A 22,411-nucleotide genomic window follows, 5' to 3' on the forward strand; every position below is an offset into this window, starting at 1 on the left:
TTCAAAGATAGATGTTTATAAAAACTATATTTTGCCTAAGTTAATAATTTATTAAGGATGTGATGAATTAATATATCTTATTTTTTGCAGGGGGCTATCCATGCCAAATACGATGCAATTGATAAAGACACTCCAATTCCTACAGATAGACAAGTATGATTTAGATTTTCTTAAACAACCTAAGATAATTCTGCCAAATCTTTAACTTTTAGAAGACAGGAGGAATTTTCTTGAGTAGGAATAATCAGCAGCCACTATATGCATATGGTGGTAGAGTAAGCATAGTTCTTACTAATTATAATTTATTGAGTTAGAACTGTTCCTTAAAAGAGTTTAAGTAACTTTTCCTAATAATTGTTATTTATTTATTTATAATTTTTTTTTTAAGTTTTAGAGAGAGAAAGCACAAGCAAGGGAAAGAGGCAGAGGAACAGAAAGAGAGAGAGAGAGAGAGAGAGAGAGAGAGAGAGAGAAAGACACAATCTTAAGCAGGTTTCATGCTCAGTGCAGAGGCCAATGCAGGTCTCAAACCCATGACCCTGGGATCATGACCTGAGCCAAAATCAAGAGTCAGATGCTTAACTGACTGAGCCACCTAGGGGCCCCAATAATTTTACTCTTTTATCTGAAGAAATTGCCCTTTATTTAGACCAGCTTCTAAAGGAAGGTTTTTTGAAAACTATATTAATACATACCTTTTCAATAGAAATGATCTGCTTTTTTGTTTAAGTATAAACACAACTGTTTTGGTGTTTCCAGAGGACTAATATAAAATTTAAAAACTTCAGAAACCAGGATTATGTAGGTGGTCTGTTTTGAAATTCAAGATGCAGTCTTCCTTTTTGTTATCTTGGGTTTATTGCAAATCACTTTATTACAATTCCACCTTATTGTTTTTGCTATTTTAGATTGAAGTGGATATTCCTCGTTGTCATCAGTACGATGAACTGCTGTCATCACCAGAAGGTCATGCAAAATTTAGGCGTGTATTAAAAGCCTGGGTCGTGTCTCATCCTGATCTTGTGTATTGGCAAGGTAACTTTTTTCTCCCAATTACTAAGACTCTTTTTGAAGTATTAGGAGCATGTTGAATAACTGACAATTTAAAAAATTAAAATATCAAAGTATCCTTGGCTTTGAAGAAAGTTGATACTGAAGCTATGATCTATTTTTTGAGAGAATTTTTTGTTAAACTTTGTCTAAATGCCTACTAGATATTATTTAAATGCAAGATATTTAATGAAACAATTTGCCATAATGTTGATTAGGAGAGTAGGAACAATATTTTGTGCTATTGGGATCTTTGGGGATACTTTTCTTAATGCTTATACAAATCATGAAATAATATTATACTATAAATAATTTGGAGCTAGTTGATATTCTTGGCATTTAATGATTTACAACTTTGGTTATCATGGTTATTAGATATTAGGGAACAGGATGTCATCCTAAACTGCTCATTTAATTTATCTCTCCTGTTTTAAATAACCTTAATATTCCATATCCTTGATTTTTAGCTTTTCTCATTATTATTTTTGTAGCCATTGATAAATTCATGAATCAGACACCCATTCTTCCTTCCCAGTTCTATTTTTTAAGTTGTTATGAACAGTAGTTTTTATATTTTATATCTCAATTTCTGACTAAACTTAAAATGAAGCTATTATTTTTCCTAGCCCTGTCCATTTTAGAGTTCCAGATCTTCCTAACAATTATAGACTTATGTACCTTCCTTCAGCATGACAACATATGAACAGCAGTATTATCAATAAAAGAAATATGTAATATGTTTGTATTTTACTTCACAATTTTTAAAAGAATTCTTTTCGTCATCCCAGAGAAACTTGTAGGACAAATCTCCATCTTCAAGATAAGGAAATATGCTTGGAGATATTAAGTGATTGCCAAGATCACACAGGGTCAGAAATGGGACTGTATTCTAAACCTCCTATCAATTTTACATTTTTCTATCACTGTGTGTCTCTCTCTAACTAATAATATTGATAATAATAGCTGATTTGTATTGGGCATTTACTATGTACCAGTCATTATCAGTTACTCCTCACAGTACCCCATGATGTAATCTGTTTCTGGATGGATAATACTTATAATGCTTAATCTACATAGCAGTAATTCAGGGAGCTGAATAAGGTATGTACATATGCACTTATACTGATTTATGTTTATTGAATTCTTTCCCCCAACCCCTTCCTATCAGGTCTTGATTCGCTTTGTGCTCCATTCCTATATTTAAATTTTAATAATGAAGGTAAGCCTATTTATCATTTAAACAATCATTATACGTATTATTCTAAAATATTTTATTCATACAGGAAAGGTTTTTGTTTTTGTTATAAGGTTTTTGCTCTCTTTACCTGGTAGATACTGTAAATTTCTGACATAATCTGCTAGACTCACTTTAGAGGATGTAAAGGATTAATTTATTACTAGAGTTTTAGTTGTGACCAGGCAGTGACTAGAAATTTAGGGAGAATCTGATTATGAATTCATCTTCTTTGGTGACCACTTAATGAAACTTTGGAGAAAACCTTGACTTCTTTGGAGATTAGCTTTAGTCTATATATACTTTCTAAACAGTTTGTAAAGAAATCAGTAGTGCTCTTGTGTCTCCAAAGCTGATCATTTCAGTCATTCCTTGATGAAGACTTATCCTTCCTCTTGAACCCATACAGTACTTTGTATTTCTGAAAATTTATCTTGTGTAAGTTTTGTATTTTAGTAATTTAAACAGTAATATAGTAACCCTTTCTTTGGTTCGCAGCTTTTTTAAATGGTAGGTTTTTTTTTTTTAATTTCCTGCCCCCCTCTTATAATGCCTCTTTTATAGTAGGATTCTCAAAAAATATATGTTAAATTTAATTGATTCTAATCCCCAACGATATCACATTCAGAGACCATTACCCTATAGAATATGAATCTCTAGAAGTCTCAATCTCAGAATCTCCATCTTCTCAAATTCTATTTCATATGAGAATTTATAAAGATTTCAGGAATAGAGATAGCACAATCCCAGAAAACTAAAATTTCACTATTAAAATAATTTTTAAAGTACACTGCTCTTCGAAATCAATATTCATTAATCTAGACCAGAGATTTTGCTATGTTTAGTTAAGCAAAGTCTAGTATCACATGCATCGATCCTGGAATAAGAGATCTGTGTTTGAAAGAATAATTTATGACTAGAGTTCCTAAATCCAAAGTTCTCAGACTCTTTTGTTTGTATCCAGAAAAATAAAGGATCTTAAAGTTGGTATAGCTCATTAATAATGATCATTTTTAGAATTTTTTTAAATTATAAAGTTCTAAGTAATAAAAGTTTTTATTATTGTGGGATGATTGCCACACTAGTTTGAAATTCAAATTTAGTAGGGTGGTTATCTTTTGTTGTCCAAAATGTTTTCTTTATTTTTAAAGGATAGAGGGTTTCCCCCACCCTTAATTTTGTGTTCCCATCAATTGTTAACATGACTCTTGTTTAGTAGTAAATTCAAGGATTATGTGCGGAGTAACTGCTCATCATTTGCCTCATTAACTAATTTACCATATATCTTTGCCTATTCTTTCTTAGCCTTGGCTTATGCATGTATGTCTGCTTTTATTCCCAAATACCTGTATAACTTTTTCTTGAAAGACAACTCGCATGTAATACAAGGTAAGCAAATGTCTTTCCTTGTTTTTTTACAGAGAAAATACTTACGTCAAAGGATCAATACTCAATTAAATTTATGAATGTGACCCAATAAAATATGATAATCTATCGCTAAAACCCATTAAGAGACCATTAGGTTTAGTCTTTCTACCAAATCCATAAAGAATTACAATATTGTTCTAATGACTACTGTAACCAAAGACAAGTATGTTTTATAGAAAGAAAGGTGCTTTTTGCTTTTAGATTAGTTAGTAAAGCCATGTAACTTCAAGAGTCATGTAATGTCAACTTCTGAGAATTAATGAAGTTATGTATTGTAAGAGTGTATCTTTTATTAATTGAGATGTGTTCCATACTTATCTATAGTTTCCTTATTACCTTTATCAGTGATATTTATTATAGAATTGTCAGTATACTCTTTAAGATTCCAGCAATACCAAAATGAGTGGATTTAATAACACCTTGAATTATACTAAGAGATTTCAGACGCTATACAATGCAAATAATTTGTCAAATTGTGACCAAAACAAACTGAAAAGATTAAAGGTAGAAAATATGTAGGTGAGTATTTGTATATCACAAAACGTGATTTCTTAATCTTCAATTAAGTATAAGTAAGAAATAATGCTGTTATTTTTTTAAATTAACATGAACCCATAATATTAATTGGTCTCTCATATAGAAGGGCCTGGAAATAATACTTTTCCAAATATTTCAGGCTTCTATTAAAGCATAGTGCATAGCTAGATGCCTGTACTTTAAGAAAGATAAAGGTATTTGGAGAAACATCAAAAAAGCAGTTAAAACAGAACTTATCAAATGCATTGGCTAGCTCTCAGAGGACCATATTAGAAAGCTTCTATCACATTGGGTTTTCTTTTGGTTCTGTATAGCTTCCTGTTTCAAAATACAGAAATGATTTAACTCTAAAAAGTTTCATTTTTCTAGCAACTATTTCATAATACAGGTGAATGGATGTGTTTTATATTGATAATGAATTTCCAGCTTGAAAAAGATGTGTTTTTATACTTTGACTGTAGACTTCTTTAATACATTCTAAAAAGGCTTATACAAATAAATAAGATCTTGTTTCATATATAAAGATAAAGAGAAACCATAGTGTACACAACATGAATTTGGAGGAACTAGTCAGAAAGGCTCCCAAATATCCTTAGTTTGTTAGATTAATCAGTAATGTATTTTAACATTTAATACTGTAATGAAAAGACTATACAATTATTTAAGGTTTATTTTTGTAAGTGTTAATTTTCTGTTATAATTTCTATAAATTTGTGTTTGAAATCTTGAATTGGTAACTAATTTTAAAGCTTTTCAAAGCTATGATAAATGTTCTTTAATATTATGTAAATGTTTCATGTATATTTTCCCAGGAAACAACAGTCAAGGTGTTTATTTGTTCATTTTTTGTATTGACCATATATGTTACATAAGAAAGAAGCAGTCTCAATTAATTTAGTGTTCCAATAATTAATTGTTCTGCACTGACTCTGCCAGGCACTACTAAAGGAATAGAAGTTCTTAGAGTTAGAACATTCAGTCCTTTTCCAAGGGATTTCATAGCCCAATATAGGAAATAAATGTGAAAATAACTACTTATAAGAATGAAATGAATGTACATACTACTATATTAGCACAGAGGTTGAAGTTGGGGAGGTTATTTTATGGTATGTTTATTTTTTTAAACTGTCTTCTTTTTAGTGGCAAAAAGAAGAGATAGCATGTCTAGAAAGGTTTCATTAAAGAGGGATATTTATGTATGAATTTGAAATCTGAGTAGAAGCTTGCTTGGTGAAAAGGGATATAGATATTCTTTAATTTTTTAATACTTTTTTTTTTTTGAGAGAGAGAGAGAGAAGGAGGGAGGGAGGGAGGGAAGGAGGGAGAGGGAGCATGTGAGCGTGAGTGGGGGAGAGGCAGAGAGAGGCACACACAGAATCTGAAGCAGGCTCCAGGCTCTGAGCTGTCAGCACAGAGCTGACGCGGGGCTTGAACCCACAAGCTGAGAGATCATGACCTGAGCCAAAGTTGGATGCTTAACTGAGCCACCTAGGCAGCCCGGGAGAAAGATATTCTTAAGACAGAGAACATGTAAGAGAACTGCAGTAAAAAGTTCCAAAATGGGTTGAAAAAACAGTGAGTAGTAGAATGCCTGAATTCCAAAAGAGAGCTAAAGAAGGAGCTGAAACAGTATACTGATTATTGGTTACTAAATTTTATGGAAGAAAAATGCTTTATTTTTCTTCCAAATGTTTATTTTAGGCTTGGAATTAGAAATATTCAGCTCTCATTTTAGTGTTTTCCTTCTTGGTTTGTCCTCTCCTCCCCTTTTGTTAGATGGTATTTTAAGCTTTAAATTTCAAATTAACATTGATTTTTGATTGGCATAAGTAACACATGAACACTTTTTTCCCCACAAGTTTTGGAAAAGCCTTAGATCATATAAAGCCAATCAATTCAATAGCTAATTGTAGAATTGCATATTCATTTAGTCATTTTATTGCCTCTATAGAAACCAGAAGTTTCTATATTCAATAGCAACTTTAAATGTTATTTGGAAAAAAATATTTGTTTCTATAATTATATACTAATAGAACTTGAAATATTTTTATTTAAAAATTTCTAACAAAATATAGTATTTACATACTCATCACAGTCTAAAATGCTTTGTCTCGGGGCGCCTGGGTGGCGCAGTCGGTTGAGCGTCGGACCTCAGCCAGGTCACGATCTCGCGGTCCGTGAGTTCGAGCCCCGCATCGGGCTCTGGGCTGATGGCTCGGAACCTGGAGCCTGTTTCCGATTCTGTGTCTCCCTCTCTCTCTGCCCCTCCCCCATTCATGCTCTGTCTCTCTCTGTCCCAAAAATAAATAAACGTTGAAAAAAAAAATTTAAAATGCTTTGTCTCTTAAAGAAGAGAGAAAAGTTATCTAGTCAAGACATCCTGTTTTCCTTAATTGTATACCATATGATGTGTCCTATAACGTGTTACCTCTAGACATTTTTAAAAAGGTTAAAAATTTAATTACTTCTAGCCTAATGGGACATACTTTTTTGGCACTATCAGATTATCCGCAGTGGTGTTACTATTGAGTTATAAAGTATCAACACAGGATTTTAAAAATAAAATACTGGTTAAACAACTCAGGGTTGGACCTCTAACTAAAGATTACTAAAATTTCTCTTAGATTCAGAACCTTAGAGTACCAGTTGGATTGAAAAAGGTGGAGGGATCTGAAAGGGATAGATTGGTTTGAGTTTCAGAGATATTGGAGAACAGGCTTATAACTCACTGGAAAGACATAATTTAGGCTATTGAAGAGAAAAAAAAGGCAGCTTGAGTCCAGTGAAGAGAGGCAGCCATTTAATCATTAAGAATGGGAACTCATCCTTTGTGGAAAACCTAACTATACTTTAATGTCATTTTGCATTTAAGAAGGGAATAACCCAGAAAACTGGCCTATAAACTTTTAAACTGTTCTTTGAAGTTATCCTGCTCTGTGTTGTTCACCAAAACAGCCATTGGAATTTTGCCACGATGTTAAACATTCTTGTACTGTTTATAAAACTAAGGCATATTCATACTTGGACCAGTTGGAAGATGTGGTTCCTACACATCAGAAAGGGAAAGGAATACAGAAATGCCATATAAACTTAGGAAATAAAACTGGGTGAAAATTTCCCCAGTATTCTGTTTACCTGTAAGATGTTTCTAAATCCTTTTGGGGGAAAGGATGTTATCTTCTTCTCTGTAATGTCTAACATTTAAAGTAGTGCAACACATAGCCACAGTGGCTATATAACTAAATTGGATATTTTTCATAGTTAAAAGGTACACTAAACTGCACCAGACACTGAGCCTAAGGCAGCAACTGGGACTCTCCCACGTAAACTTCGATGTATGGTCACACTGCACATAGACATTCAATAAGTTTTGGGGGAGGGAAGGAGGAAGGAAGATAGACTAAAGTCTGTTATGGTCTAAAAACAGGAGTATAATATAAATCTCCTTATATGTAACTACAGTATAAGTGTTATGCATTTAGGAAAATGGTGCATTTCTTATTTTGGGTTGAATGTACATCTTTGTCGTGGATGGCTTTAATGATAGGATATCGGGAGATAGTAGAAAATACATTGAGTATACAGCCTTGCCATTTTCAAGAGTGTCTTGCATCATGTGAGTAAAGACATTTTTTTTCTGAGACTGAAAATATTCTACCTTTACTAGAAATATGAAAACCATTAAGTGAGTTTGTAGATTTAGCAGAGCAGGGTACGTATGCAAAAAATAGCTGACAAATGTAGCCCTAAAAATTATCTTTCTCTTTTTTTTAACCCACCTCTTCCTTTATACACATAAAGGTTGATACTTGTTCTTGTGACTTTACGCAGTAAGCCAAATTTTACAAGTAGCAAACTTTGTAATGGGAGATCATCTAATTTGAGTTCATTGGCAGTGAAATAACTTTGACTTCTTTTGAGTGCTGTGAGTCAGAATGTCACCAAATAAATTCATTTGGGCACATTTTAGTTGACAAGAGTTTTATGACTCTTTGCAAATTTATCTATACTTAACCATCTTCAAGGTAAAACGAGCAGTGAAAATAACAAATAGTTACAGAACTGAGAATGTCGTTTTTGATAGGTGAGCAGAGGAAATCTTTTGCTTTAAATCTATCCCCTATCATCCTTCTTCTTTCCTTACCCTGGCTAAGAGAATGAAAGAAGAAAGACTAGTCAGAAAGGAAAAAATAAGGATATCCATGTGTGGAAACTTTCTGAAATTTCATCCTGTATCCATTTTATGAAATTGTTTTTGAAAACAAACATGACTTATTTTAAACAGCTGCACAAAAATATGATACAGTCATATGAAATCCTTACACTGTCATTTAAAAGTATGTAATAAATTAGGCTGTTTTAAAGGAGAGGTATAAGAATTTGTAATTTGGAGGGATTAAAAGGGAAAAGAATTTTATTTAATATGTCATTGCAAAAAATAAAAGGTATAAAGTTTCATTAAAACACAAAAAAAATTTATTAGACATGATTTGGGGCAGGAGTGCAACATGAATCTTCACTTGAAGTTTAAGGGGAATTTGTGTAAATATTTTGATTTTCATGTTAAAGAATAACATTTACCCTTACATACATCACCTATTAGTTAGGAAACACTATTTAGGGGGGTTATATTATGGCTCTAGATGTATATCTTCATTATTAGAAATCACAATTAGAATGTTTATGAACATTATAAGAGTCAGCAGTAATATCCTTGAAATTCTTTGTTTTATTTTGACTACTGGTCTGTTTTTCTGTACTACCCTTCAATTCTCTGAGGTTGATTTCTAAATCAAAGGACATATGCACTTCAGATTTTTTTTAAATTACTCGGGAACTTTTAAGTGCATTTTTTTTTTTTTTGAGAGAGAGACAAAGAGAGACAGAGCACAGGTGGGGGAGGTACAGAGGGAGAAGGAGACATAGAATCCGAAGCAGGCTCCAGGCTCTGAGCTGTCAGCACAGAGCCCGACACAGGGCTCAAACCCACAAATTGTGAGATCATGACCTGAGCCGCAGTCGGACACCCAACCGACTGAGCCACCCAAGCGCCCCTTAAGTGCATTTTTAAAAAACTTGAAATATCACATAGTGCTGACTTCATCAGTTCTATCATATCCCACCTTTAAAGAAATTTTTCTAAATGTAACAAACCATAGTATATCTCGTTCCAAAGCTTGTCCCGAGCAACCAGTTTGTGCCAACCTTATGACTTCTGTTTCTATATGAGATAATACATAGTACATAATAATATATAAACATGTATACATATTTATTTGTATGTATTTTATAAAAAAATACATATATATTTGTATTTTATACATATATATGCAGTTGTAACACATATCATAAATCCAGCTATTGGTATTTGGCAGAATGCAAGGAATATGTTTTCATGATGGATTAGGTTTCTTCAGCTGATTCTTAATTAACCATGTAATACCACATAATAATTATCTTTTATCAGGTTCAGATAAGAATGATATTTAATAAACTGGAGCATATCTATGGAGAATTTCTTGAGGCACAGTTTTTCTGGTTTAAAATGAAATGTGCTTGGGGCATCTGGGTGGCTCGGTCGATTAAGCATCTGACTTTGGCTCAGGTCATGATCTCACAGTTCATAGGTTCAAGCCCTGTGTTGGGCTCTATGCTGACAGCTGGGAGCCTGAAGCCTGCTTCAGATTCTCTCTCTCTCTGCCCCTCCCCCACTCATATTCCATCTCTCTTTCTCAAAAATAAACATTAAAAAATTTCTTTAATGAAATGTGCTTTTTAAAAGTTAATAGCTGTATGCTTTCATGAACATATTGTTGAATGCTTATGATTATTGGTATTGCATACTTCTAGCTTCTGGGTAAACTAAGACTGTAAACATACTATTGCTAATTAGAAGTAGGAAAAAAAATTTAAAGTTAAACCTGGAAGTTCCCTGGGGTATTGGGGTCTGACCTGAGTTTTCACTTTAATCTGTAACTCTTGAAGCTCATGTGAATTATGCCTTTCTTGTTCTTAGAGGAAAAGATGAGACAGTGTGTAGATAGAATGAATGCTATTGGTATAGAATAAACATGAAATCAAGAAAAGTATTAATCAAATACCTATTCTTTACCTAGAAGCCATGGGTAGAAGTTCAAATTAGATCTGAAATTTGGCTTTATCATGGTATTGAATACAGCACTGCCTCATCTTTTCTTTGTGGCCCTTCTTTATGCTCCTCTTTGTAAAATATGTATCATTGATTATAGGTAAATAATTATAAAATTCATTAGAATTGGTCATTAGAAGCAGGGGTTTTTTTGGGTTTTTTTTTTTTCAAATTTTTATTTATATAGTGTAATATTAGTTTCAGGAGTAGAATTTAATGATTCATCAGTTACATATAATACCCAGCAGAAGCAAAGTTTTAATTGAGGAAAAGAGGGGAAGGCTACTTATACTAAGAGATTATCAAGGATTTAGTAATATTTCTTGAAATATTAAAAATAAGGTACTTTAAGAACTAAAAAAAATCAGACATTATTTTTATAGGTTATTTTCAACCCATAATGGGTTTGAAAAATAGATCTGCTACTTTATGGAAGGAAGGAGCTGAAGTTAAGAGGAAACTTTCATTGAGTTATAGTCATTTTTTTTTAAGGTATGGGAAGTACTTTATTTCATCATGTGACACCATATAACAGCCATGTTTATAGACACCTAATGACATGTAGATTTGTTTTTTGTTTTGGGGGGTTTTTGTTCTTTTTTTTTAATGTTTATTTATTTTTGAGACAGAGAGAGACAGAGCATGAATGCGGGAGGGTCAGAGACAGAGAGGGAGACACAGAATCTGAAACAGGCTCCAGGCTCTGCACTGTCAGCACAGAAGCTGACGCGGGGCTTGAACTCACGGACGTGAGATCATGACCTGGGCCGAAGTCGGACGCTTAACCGACTGAGCCACCCAGGCACCCCTGGGTTTTTGTTCTTAATGTTTACTTATTTATTTTGAGAGAGAAAGCATGCGTGGGGGAGGGGCAGAGAGAGAGAGAGAGGGAGAAGGAGAGAATCCCAAGCAAACTCCATGCTTTTAGTGCAGAGCTCAATTAGTGACTCAGACTCACAAAACATGATATCATGACCTGAGCTGAAATCAAGAGTCAGATGCTTAACTGACTGAGTCACCCAGGTACCCCACAGTGTAGATTTGAATAGTGGAGTGCTCAGAAATAGTAGTATTAGTGGTTCAAGTATTGACCTTTATTTGATAAAGGAAAACAGTTTTGATAATTAATTTACCAGAGTTTTAAAATGCAATTTTATATAGTTCTTGTTTTTTTTAAAGGAACTACTGTTTTCTCCTTCCCTTCCCCCATGGTCTTCTGTTAAGTTTCTCAAGATCCACATATGAGTGAAAACATATGATATCTGAGGGTGGACAGGGGGAGCAAGGGAGAGGGAAAATGGGTGATGGGCATTAAGGAGGGCACTTGGGATGAGCACTGGGTGTGCTCATTACGAACATCTCATTCCAGCATCATACTGAATTCCTCAGCATCTTCCATATCATTTCCAGGGGAATCCCTAGGAAGTAGTGAATGTCTATCTTCCTTCAGAAAGATACAGATAGTCTGAAATTTTTCTTACCGCATTCTCCAATATTCCTACAACTCACATTTTGTGCTCTTTTGAAATATGCTCCTTTTTGGCACAGCAGAAAAAAACATACCACGAGGTATCTGAAAACCTAAATTCTGAACCTGGCTATGTCATAAACTAGAGAAAAATCGTAAGTAGGTCATGAAATCTCCCCAGCCCTCTGTTATTAACTGGAAAAAATAATTCATATTCAGTCTTTTATTACCATTTATCTTCACAGTAACCATTAGATTTAAGTAAGGCAGCATTCTACTCATTTTATAGAGTTATTGTCATTTTAATCTCAAAAAGGGGGGAAGAAGTTGAACTCCTTAAAATGTGTGTTAATTTTGTGTTTTTACTTAGTAAAAATATGGTTTACTTGCCCTTGAGTTGATCGTTGCCAGAATCCTGTTTAGGTTAGAACATAGTAAGTAAATTGACAAAATAGTAATTTGCTGAAATAATGGAAAAAATAAGGAAATATTCTTTATGTTTCAACTGGACTTTCTGAAATACAATAGGATTAAAATCAACAACAGTATTTTTAATTGCCTACTGTGTGCCTGGTTTTTTTTTTATGTTTATTTATTTATTTATTTTGAGAGAGAGAGTCGGGGAAGGTCACAGAGAGAGGGAGAGAATCCCAAGCAGGCTTTACACTGTCACTGCTGAGCCTGATGTGGGGCTGTTTCCCATGAACCACAAGATCACGACCTGAACCAAAATGAAGAGTCTGAAGGTTAACCTGCTGAGCCACCCAGGTGCCCCCTTGTGCCTATTTTCTGATTAACATTTGTTAATTCTTATTCCTAAATATGGCAAATAGGGAGCCTTAGATGGAAATAATTTAGAACTGGAACAAATGCCTATATCTGTATATATAAACAGATTTGAAGCATAATTATTGTACTCGTGATTGCTTATAAAGTGTTGTTCTTGGGGCACCTTGGTGACTCAGTGGGTTGAGCATCTGAGTCCTGATTTCAGCTCAGGTCATGATTCCAGGGTCATGGGATGGAGTCCCATGTCAGACTCTGCACTGAGTGTAGAGCCTCCTTGATATTCTCCCTGTCTCCCCCTACCTCTCTACCGCACTCATGCTCTCTCTCTCTCCCTCTAAAATTAAAAAAAAAAAAAATGTTTTTTAAGTGTTGGTCCTTATTTAAGTATCTCTTCCACTTCGTGAATATACAATAAGTCAAGACAGATTTAATATTGCTAGAGAAAAATGTATGTTGAATTTAATAGGAAGACATTATGTATAATCTATGATTCAAGAAATGAACTGATAGTTTAGAAGGCAGAAAATAAGTTGTGCCATAGCTTTTTGGTATGTTTAATAATTAGCAGGAAGTGATTAAAGTAATAAAACAGAAAATTACCTATTAAAGTATATTTTCTTCCTAGAGAATTTAAATATCATTCAAAATGTAAATAAAGCTGTAATTTATATGAATTTAGTGTCTTTGAAGTATTGTGTAAAAATGATGATTGTTTTATATTGTCATTTCAGAGTATCTGACTGTGTTCTCTCAGATGATTGCTTTCCATGATCCAGAGCTGAGCAATCATCTCAATGAGATTGGATTTATTCCAGATGTAAGTACTTGGTACATTAATAGAACATGAGGTAAAAAATAAAGCAGAAATTAGCACAAAAGAGTACTGTTTTTAAAGTTGTGTTGTCATAAGAAGTCCTTATGTCTAAACTAAGTACTGCTACTAATTGCAGCCTTCTGTTGTAAAGTTTCGGTGATTACCTTCCATATTCTCACTTTAAGTAAAGGGAAAGTATCTTATTTTTTTTGGCACTATCAAGTTGTTTTGAAAAATCCTTTAGTGTGAGTGTTGTATTAAACTGCCGTAAGGGTTTTCACTTGGATTTTATGATATTCAGGCTGCTTTTGAAGAAGTAGGAAATTTGAACTTCAGTGAGTTTTTAAGTAGCTGCTTCTGTGTTTTTCTTCATATATTAGCCTAAGAAGCTTTGCCAGATTTTGGCTTACTTCATTAGCTTCTTAATAGTCCATGTCAACCCAGAAGTCAGAATTGTCTCTTAAAGTTTAGCCATGGTGTAGCTTAACCTATTACTCGTCTGTGGTGTGGGACATGGAATCAAACCTCTTTAAATAGTCTTTTGGAGTATAGTATCATAGGTTTTTATAAACCTCAAAAAAAAAAAAAAAAAAAAAACAACTTCTGAGATAGAGATCTCTTTATTCCATCTTAACTTTCTTTGTTTCCTGATCATGCACTTCCCCTTGAGGCTTATATTCAGGGACCAGTATATTGATGTTAAGATTAGAGGTGAAAAATGTTTATATTGGCACATTCAACTAATGTATTTAAAGTGTTAACAATAATACTTATGGTATAAATTCTTGCAGAGTGCTTTGAAGTTTAACAATATTTTCGTAAACATTATTTCATTTGATTCTCAAAACAAACCTGCAAGGCGATTGAAGCAGATAATTTCAGTGTTTAGTTGATAAGAAATACAGTGTTTGAGAAGATAGCAAAACTAATTAGTCACAGAACTAAAATTTTACCTTACATCATTTGACAAGCCTCTGCCCCTAGTCTGGTTTATCTTCCATTGGGAGAATAGAGACTAAAACATAGGTATACTTACTCCTAGTTCATTGCTCTTTGTATTGTGCTATATATAACTCTGTGATGTGATCAGGCCTATGGCAGCCATTCTTAACATTTACGGTGTCATTTGCTTCTAGGTTTCTGGAGTAATAATACCTTTTATTTGAGTGTATGGTTTATTCAATGAGCCCTCCAAGAAAGAACATACACAAATTATAAAACAGACAAAATAAGGACAAGCCCTATAATTATATGGAGATAAAAAACCTTATAAAAAATTAACCAGTATACATAGTATCATATTAAGTATTCATTTTATATAACCCCACCTTTCTTGTTTCACGTTTGGGAGATATAAGACAAAACTACATTAAATATTATGGCTGGAGATGAAGAAATTATAGAAGAGCTGACTGCTGATTTGGTAATATTTGAGGGAAAAAATACTAATGGTTAAGACACAGACTAAAAGAAGGGATAATTATTTTCAAAGACCTCTCTTGAAAGCACCTAATTGTGCTCAGTAGTAAGCAGAAAATGACATTGGTTCAGGCAGTGTTGTAGATTGACAAAAAACATTTATGCAGAAAAGTATGTATGGAATTACAAAGAAAGCCTGATTAAAGTTTTAGACATACTATAAATATAGACAGTATTAAGAAAGGACTCACAACAAAGAATATATAATTTATATTTGCTTTAATTAGGAAAATTGAACTTTAAATGAGTATGGCCTGAGGAAGGTGAGCAAAAAACATTGTTAAAACGTAATAATGCGAACATATATTATGTACTTACTGTGTGCCAAGCACCGTTCCATCCTATTTATTTTTGAGACAGAGAGAGATAGAGCATGAACGGGGGAGGGTCAGAGAGAGAGGGAGACACAGAATCTGAAACAGGCTCCAGGCTTTGAGCAGTCAGCACAGAGCCCGACGCGGGGCTCGAACTCACGGACCGCGAGATCATGACCTGAGCCGAAGTCGGACGCTCAACCGACTGAGCCACCCAGGCGCCCCCGTTCCATCCTATTTAAACTACTCATCTAATCCTCACTAGTTTATAAATTAAACAATGACTATTTAATATTTATACATAAAGTCAATTTAGGAAAGGCAAATAGCCGAATGGGAATAAAATGTTAGCCAACAATAATATCAAAGATAAGAGCAGGTGAGAACTCAGCTTAAAAACATTATAATGTTTTTGCCTTATAGGAGAGGAAAATAAATATACTCGTTATATATTAAGTCAGTGATCTTTTCAGATCTGGGATATGATTTCACTTTACGTAAAAGCTAATAACTGAGCCTGGTACATTTCATGGGTGGTGGCAAGAAACTCAAGACTTCTGGGTCAGAGACAAGGGACATTGTTACTCATAGCACAGCAAGCAGTAGGAGCATTAGCATATTTGTGTTGGTTTTCTAACCATACATACATTTTCTAATATGTTTGTATGAAAACAGCCTTGGAAAATATAATCCAGAACAAAGGACAGCCAGTGTTTCCACTCAAAAGAAATGCAGAAGTAGAGAATGCATATTAAAATTTTAATGATAATCACTAAGAGAATAGAAAAAGAATGTATAACTTCAATTTGGGGGGGAGGCAAAGAAAAGTTAACCAATCCTGTAAAAAATTGAAAGACCATAGAAAGAATATAAATTAATTAGATTGCCGAATAAAGGAATTGTTCAGATATTTTAAAACATCCATCTATATGCTATTTATAAGAGATAAAAATTTACGGGTATTGATCAAAAAAGGAGATAAAAAACATAAGTCAGGCACATATTAACCAAAAGAATACTAATGCAGTGATATTAATATAAACTACTAAAACAAAAAACACAAAACAGACCCAACCATAAATAGATTTTGACAGAGATGCCTCTATAAATCAATTAGAAAAGAATGGATTATTGAATAAATGGACCTGATACAATTGGGTAACTATATGGAGGGAAGGTGGGAATCAAAGCTGACCTCACACCATATGTAAAAATAAGTTCTAGATTGACTAAAAGACCTAAATATGGAGTGTCATATTTATTATTTACACCTAGGAAGGAATTTTTACAGAAGTTACAGAAAGTATAAAACATAATATTTAAAAAAGAGAAAATTAGAATTGAGGAATGGTGGTACAAAGTAGCTTTCCATTCTACTGATAATGTATTTTTTTTATTTTAATACTTTCCAAAGCAGTTGTCACAAAGTGTTATTATCTGTTAAATAATATCTTAACTCTGAGTGGAGAGTACATTGGTGTTTGTTAAATGCACTGCTACATGGGGTGAGTTAATTATTCAATAATTCAATAATTTATATATGATATCTTTGATTTATGCTTCCCTCTTTATTATGACCCCATTTTAGTGGGGCATTTTTGTGTAATTTCTTACAAAAACTCCTTAATACTAGTATTTTAATGAAGTAATATGGATTTATACATGTACTGTGATTAACCTTAGGAGATATTCATAAGATGTGGGATGAGGGACAGTTTCTTGTTCGATGAGAATATCTAGTACCTGGCAAATGCTGAGCCTCACTGGCCCCCAGCCACTGATTGCCTGTAGTAATCCCCTAATCATGGTGACAATTAAATGCTTCCATGTATTTCTGAAAAATGACTCTGCATATATTTCCAAACACCCTCCAAAGCATGGTTCTTTCACTGTTGGGAATCCTGGGGTAAACAAAGAGAAATGAGGGAAAGAGAATATAGCTTAACCTGGAGAAAATTTGCTTTTCTGCAACTATTTTCTTGTCTCAGAGAATAAGCAAAATGAAAGGTATTTAACAAAGTTAAGATGTTAACAGAAGATTGTTTTTTGATCTCTTATCTTGTTCTTTGTTTTGTTGTATTTTGTTGGCCTGTTTCTCAAGTCTGTAGATAATATCAAAATGTTAAGACTGTTTTTAAATTTAATTTTGAAAACAGATTTGATATTTTTAATGTAGAGATTGTTGGCAGTGAAGACTGTTGGAAGGTGTGTGATTGAAATGGAGAATTTTTCTAACATTTTTCTGTATTAATTGATAGAGTTCTATTAACAAACTAATTTTTAGTTATTTTTCATTAGTTTGTACAGCATTTTTGTTTTTTGTTTTTTGTTTTTTCCCTTGACTTACTGTCTTCGGTTTTCCACCTTTAAAATAATTGCTTTGGTGACTTTCTGCACCTCTAATAATAGAGGTCAAGTTCATCAAGGGCAAGGGTGGGCACTTTTGTAATAATATCCCAAACTGAGTTGCCCGCTCAATAACTAATTTTATCAAAAGAAGCCCTCATTAATCTTCTGTCATTGAAATGCAGGCTCCCATTGCAGAAAAGATTGTGATTTCTGGCTTCTTGCCATTTGCTGTGGGTCACAGAACTCTGAATATTGAGCACTGCTGGAGCTTGAATAGTTAGGAATAGTGTGCACTGATGTGATGCTTAGATTATGTACGTCGTGGTGGTTACGTGATTTACATATAAATAGGGTAAGTAATGTGTATTTGGCAAAATCGGGGTAGGGTGATTTTTATCATTTTTTCTTGGTGTATGTTTCTGCTTCTGCAAATATACCAGGCCTTTGAAATGAGAATAGGAAAGTATGTTTCTTCGTTCTTAAGGAAACTATTTTTCTGAAACACTATGAATAGCATTCAGCTTGCAAATTATGAAAAGTTGTCAGGTGGCCATTAGTAGAAATGATAAGGGCTGTATCTCAGTCCTATATGTGCCTTTTGAACCTACTGTCACTGCTAACGATAAAGCTAACAAATTCGGTGATAAGCAAGTATGCTGGCCAAACCATTGTCATTTAACTGCTTATACAGTCTTAATGGATGCTTATACAGCTACTGATTTTCTCCTTCCTTTTCAAAATTTATATCCAACTGAGTTTATACTAACAGAAAGTGTAAAAGGATTGTTAGAAATATTTATTTATTTGTTTATTTGTTTTGTCTGTTCACTTATTCCGGGTCTCCATATTGTTAGTGTTACAGAAAGAAATTTAAATTCTAATCTAAAGCAGAGACTGCTGGTAATGAGCTTTTTAGATTTTATCAAGATGTGGTTACAGGATAAATTAGGGAAGTGCACCTTATTTAGAATTTCCTGTAACAAGAGTCCCCACTGACCTGCTCTAGTCCATCTGCAAAATGCTAGCCTGTGTCCTTTTGTCTGGCTAGTGCTATAATGTCCACAATATTAGTTTTAGCCCTATTCTACTGACCTTGGATTCATTAAGGCTGAATACAATGGCTTATTGAACTATCTTTCTCCCAATAGAGCTTAACTACCTTTCAGAAATGGCCCACATCTTAGAAATCAAAGACTTATTAATTTCACAGGCAAAGATAAAGTTATATTTTGGTGCCTTCTTGCTAAGAACACATACACACAAGTTAAATATCCAGCAAGCTTCTCTATTTAGTAAATCCTCACTTGAATCTCCCCCAATTCTGTTCCCAATCTAATGTATCCTTACACTGGTTGAAAGACAAGTGAAAGGAGGTGTAGTATTAATACACTGGTTTTCAAACTTTCTGGTATTGAGACCTCTTTAAGGAACAAAGATATCAAAGAGTTTTTATCTATGTTGGTTACATATATAAATATTTAAAGACATTTAAAAAATATTTATGTATTAGGGTGCCCGGGTAGCTCAGTCGGTTTAGCATCTGACTTCAGCTCAGATCATGATCTCAGGGTTAGTGAGTTTGAGCCCCGCATTGGGCTCTCTGCTGTCAGCACAAAGGCTACTTCCGATCCTCTGACTCCCTGTCTCTGCCCCTCCCCTGCTCACTCATGCTCTCTCAAAAATAAATTAACATTTAAAAAATATATGTTTATGTATTAATTTATTTAAAAATGACAGCAAAACTACTACATGTTAAGCCCAATAGCATATTTTTCTGAAAAATAATTTTTTCCCAAAAAATAATGGAGTGGTATTATATTTTTGCAGTTTCCACATAATAGAAGAAAGCTATAGTCCCATATCTGCTTTTGAAATCAATCTGTTGTGAATAATTGTTTTGGTTGAAGGGTATGAAGAAAATTTGGACTTACACAGACACGTAGTTGGCAAAGGGCCTTTTTGGACCATGGTGGTTTCTTAAAGCTTAGTTGCAATATACAATCTAAAACCATACCAATGAACTTTGCATACTCTGTTCCGTTCAAATCAATCAGTCTATCTTGCACTTTGAGTGGCTCTTTTTACCCACGCGTGATTTTATAATATCATGTGTTGGTCATTTAAAATATTGGTTCAATAAGTGTTTCAACTATGAAACATTTCATTATATAACATAAAAAAATCACGTTCATTAATGTAACCATTGATCTCTCAGTTTTTAAGAGTCTCTTATGGTTTGGCTCCCTCCCTCTCTCTTTTTTTTTTTTTCTCTTAGAATAAACTGAGGGTTGATGGAGGGTGGAAGGAAGGGGAAAGTGGGTGATGGGTATTGAAGAGGGCACCTGTTGGGATGAGCACTGGGTGTTGTATGGAAACCAATTTGACAATAAATTTCATATTAAAATATATATATATATATATATATATATATATATATATAACCATTGATCTCACAACAACCAAAAATTGTTAAATATTGGGAGGCTGCCAGGCTCACAGTGGCAGATATAAGTTTTCTAAAATTCTAATAATCACCTGAAAATATTCAAGAATATTTTCTTAAAGTGACAGGCTCACTTCATTTATTTTTGAGAAATATCTGCCTAATATGAAAGCCTAGAAAAAATAGTTGTTTATATGTCATGGTTGCAAGGGGAAAAAATGGTATTCTTGGGGGGAAAAAAAGGCATTTGCATTGACTCACAGCTCAAACTATTGCCCAACTGCTTTTTCTCAAGACAATCCATACACTTCAGTACACAATATAAGTGTTTTATGCATACTTCCTATTTTGTCTCATGAAACATTTAAAAAGATACTTAAAATTACTAATTTTAATCCTTCACAATAATATGACTATTACACTATTACACTTTAGTGCCACTACCTTGATTTGTAATAAGTTTTATCTACCAGTGGCTTTGCACCATTAACAAAATATTAAAGAGTAAGAAATACCCTAGTATTATTTTGAAAACAGCTTGGGATATGTAGATCCCTGAAGAGTCTTGAAGGTCCCCAGGGGTCTGTGACCACAATTTGAGAAAACTGGTATAGAGAGAAAGCACTCAGACACTGGTGTCAAATGTGCCAGGGTTCTAATCCTGACTCTTCAACTTACTAGCTAAATACTTAAGTTAGTTTCTTATCCGCAGTCCTATTACTGTTAATGTTGATTATAACAAATCTTACCTGAAAGGATCATTATTATGATTAAATGATACATATAAGCTGTTCAGTATTCTTTCAGGTACACAGTGTTAAGGAGTTAGCCATTATTGGTGTTCTTGTTCTACTTAGTGTTAGAGCCTGATTACGTCCTATTTCTTTGGTTATATTAGTATGATTTACATTTAGAAAAGCATGTTATTAAAAGCATACTAGATATATTATTTTGCTGCATCAGTTAGTGAATACTTTGCCAAAGGCAACATGATACTAATAACAATAAATGCTTTCTTGTTTGGGGGTGCCTGGGTGACAGTTGGTTAAGCATCCAACTTGGGCTCAGGTCATGATCTCACCTCTAGTGAGTTCAAGCCCCACGTGGGGCTCTGTGCTGACATCTCAGAGCCTGGAGCCTGCTTTGGATTCTGTGTGTCATTCTCTCTCTGCTCCTCCCCTGCTCGTGCTCTGTCTATCTCTCTCAGAAATAAATAAACATTAAAAACATTAAAAAAAAAAAAAGACTTTCTTATTCATCTGTCTTGATGAGATTGCCACTCACCACTTTGAATATTAACCTTTTTCATTTGCTTGATTTTTAAGGTGTTTTTCTATCTCCCAGAAAGGGCTACATGACATGTGTTAAAGTCTTTTACTGAAGATAAACTAATTTTGTTTGAAAATTTTAAAAAGTTTTTCAGTACTCAATGAAATAATCGAAAGTCACTCTGGAATTGAAAAGTACCTAATCCTTCCCTAAATGATACTGTGGATCTCAGAACCATTAAATTGTCCAACTGATTTTACTGCTAATTTCAACTTTATAGTTTTTCAGTTAAATATTTGTAAGTCAAAGAAAAGTAGAGAAAGATTTGATACTTTTTTTATTTGCTTTTTTCCTTTTTTTTTTTTTAGTTATTAGGGAATTCATTACTTGCAAAACATAGTAATATAACTAATATAACCTTTTGTGTAGAAGGGAAAGAAAACCAGTCACCATCTGAGTCCAATGGACTTTTTTAATTATTTTTATATGTTTAAGTCATTTTGTAATAATGTATAGGAGTGGAATAAAGACATAGCAAAAAAATACATAGAATCTAGTAGATTCTAGCTTATTTCTGGTTCTTCTCCTACCTGCATGTTTAAAACACAATTTTGAAAACAAAACATAGGCCTCTAACTTTGTTGGAGAACAGTTATATTTTTTAATAATTGCAAAATATTTTCATTTTAGATATTATGAACACAAATTAGATTGGTAAATGTAATGATTTTTTTCTAATTATTTTTCCTTCCCATCATTTTGTAAACACATCTCTATCTTCAGCATTTACCCACTCAAGTTGTATGAAATTTTGGTGCAGAAATATTTTAAAAATTAAATATTGCTCTCACATATCTTTTTAGCAAAATAGAATGTTCCAGATTTATGTTGCAGAATATTGTATAATGAGGTCCTTTTCACTGAAAGGCTAATGTATTGTTTACTCTGATTCCTGTGTTTGAGAAAATTCATCTAAGATATCATCATCTGAGCACTCACAGTTTGAAATTTCACTATATAGCCAATGTTGCCATTTCACTAGAGTCTCTAATACTACTACAAATCTTCTGATTGGTCTAATAATTGTGA

At 33.4% G+C, this 22,411-nt stretch overlaps 1 protein-coding gene across 3 annotated transcripts in view; it reads left to right on the forward strand.

Moving 5' to 3' along the window:
* TBCK (TBC1 domain containing kinase) overlaps positions 1-22,411 on the forward strand; it is a 220,901-nt gene that overhangs the window by 97,067 nt on the left and 101,423 nt on the right. For all 3 annotated transcript variants that reach the window (XM_043571089.1, XM_043571097.1, XM_043571106.1), the window contains 5 exons: positions 91-153; positions 909-1,035; positions 2,219-2,269; positions 3,590-3,673; positions 13,386-13,471. In XM_043571089.1, coding sequence (XP_043427024.1) covers positions 91-153; positions 909-1,035; positions 2,219-2,269; positions 3,590-3,673; positions 13,386-13,471 — 411 coding nt within the window. The remainder of the gene's footprint in view (positions 1-90; positions 154-908; positions 1,036-2,218; positions 2,270-3,589; positions 3,674-13,385; positions 13,472-22,411) is intronic.

The sequence above is a fragment of the Prionailurus bengalensis genome, chromosome B1 (assembly GCF_016509475.1).
Source record: "Prionailurus bengalensis isolate Pbe53 chromosome B1, Fcat_Pben_1.1_paternal_pri, whole genome shotgun sequence".
NCBI lineage: Eukaryota > Metazoa > Chordata > Mammalia > Carnivora > Felidae > Prionailurus > Prionailurus bengalensis.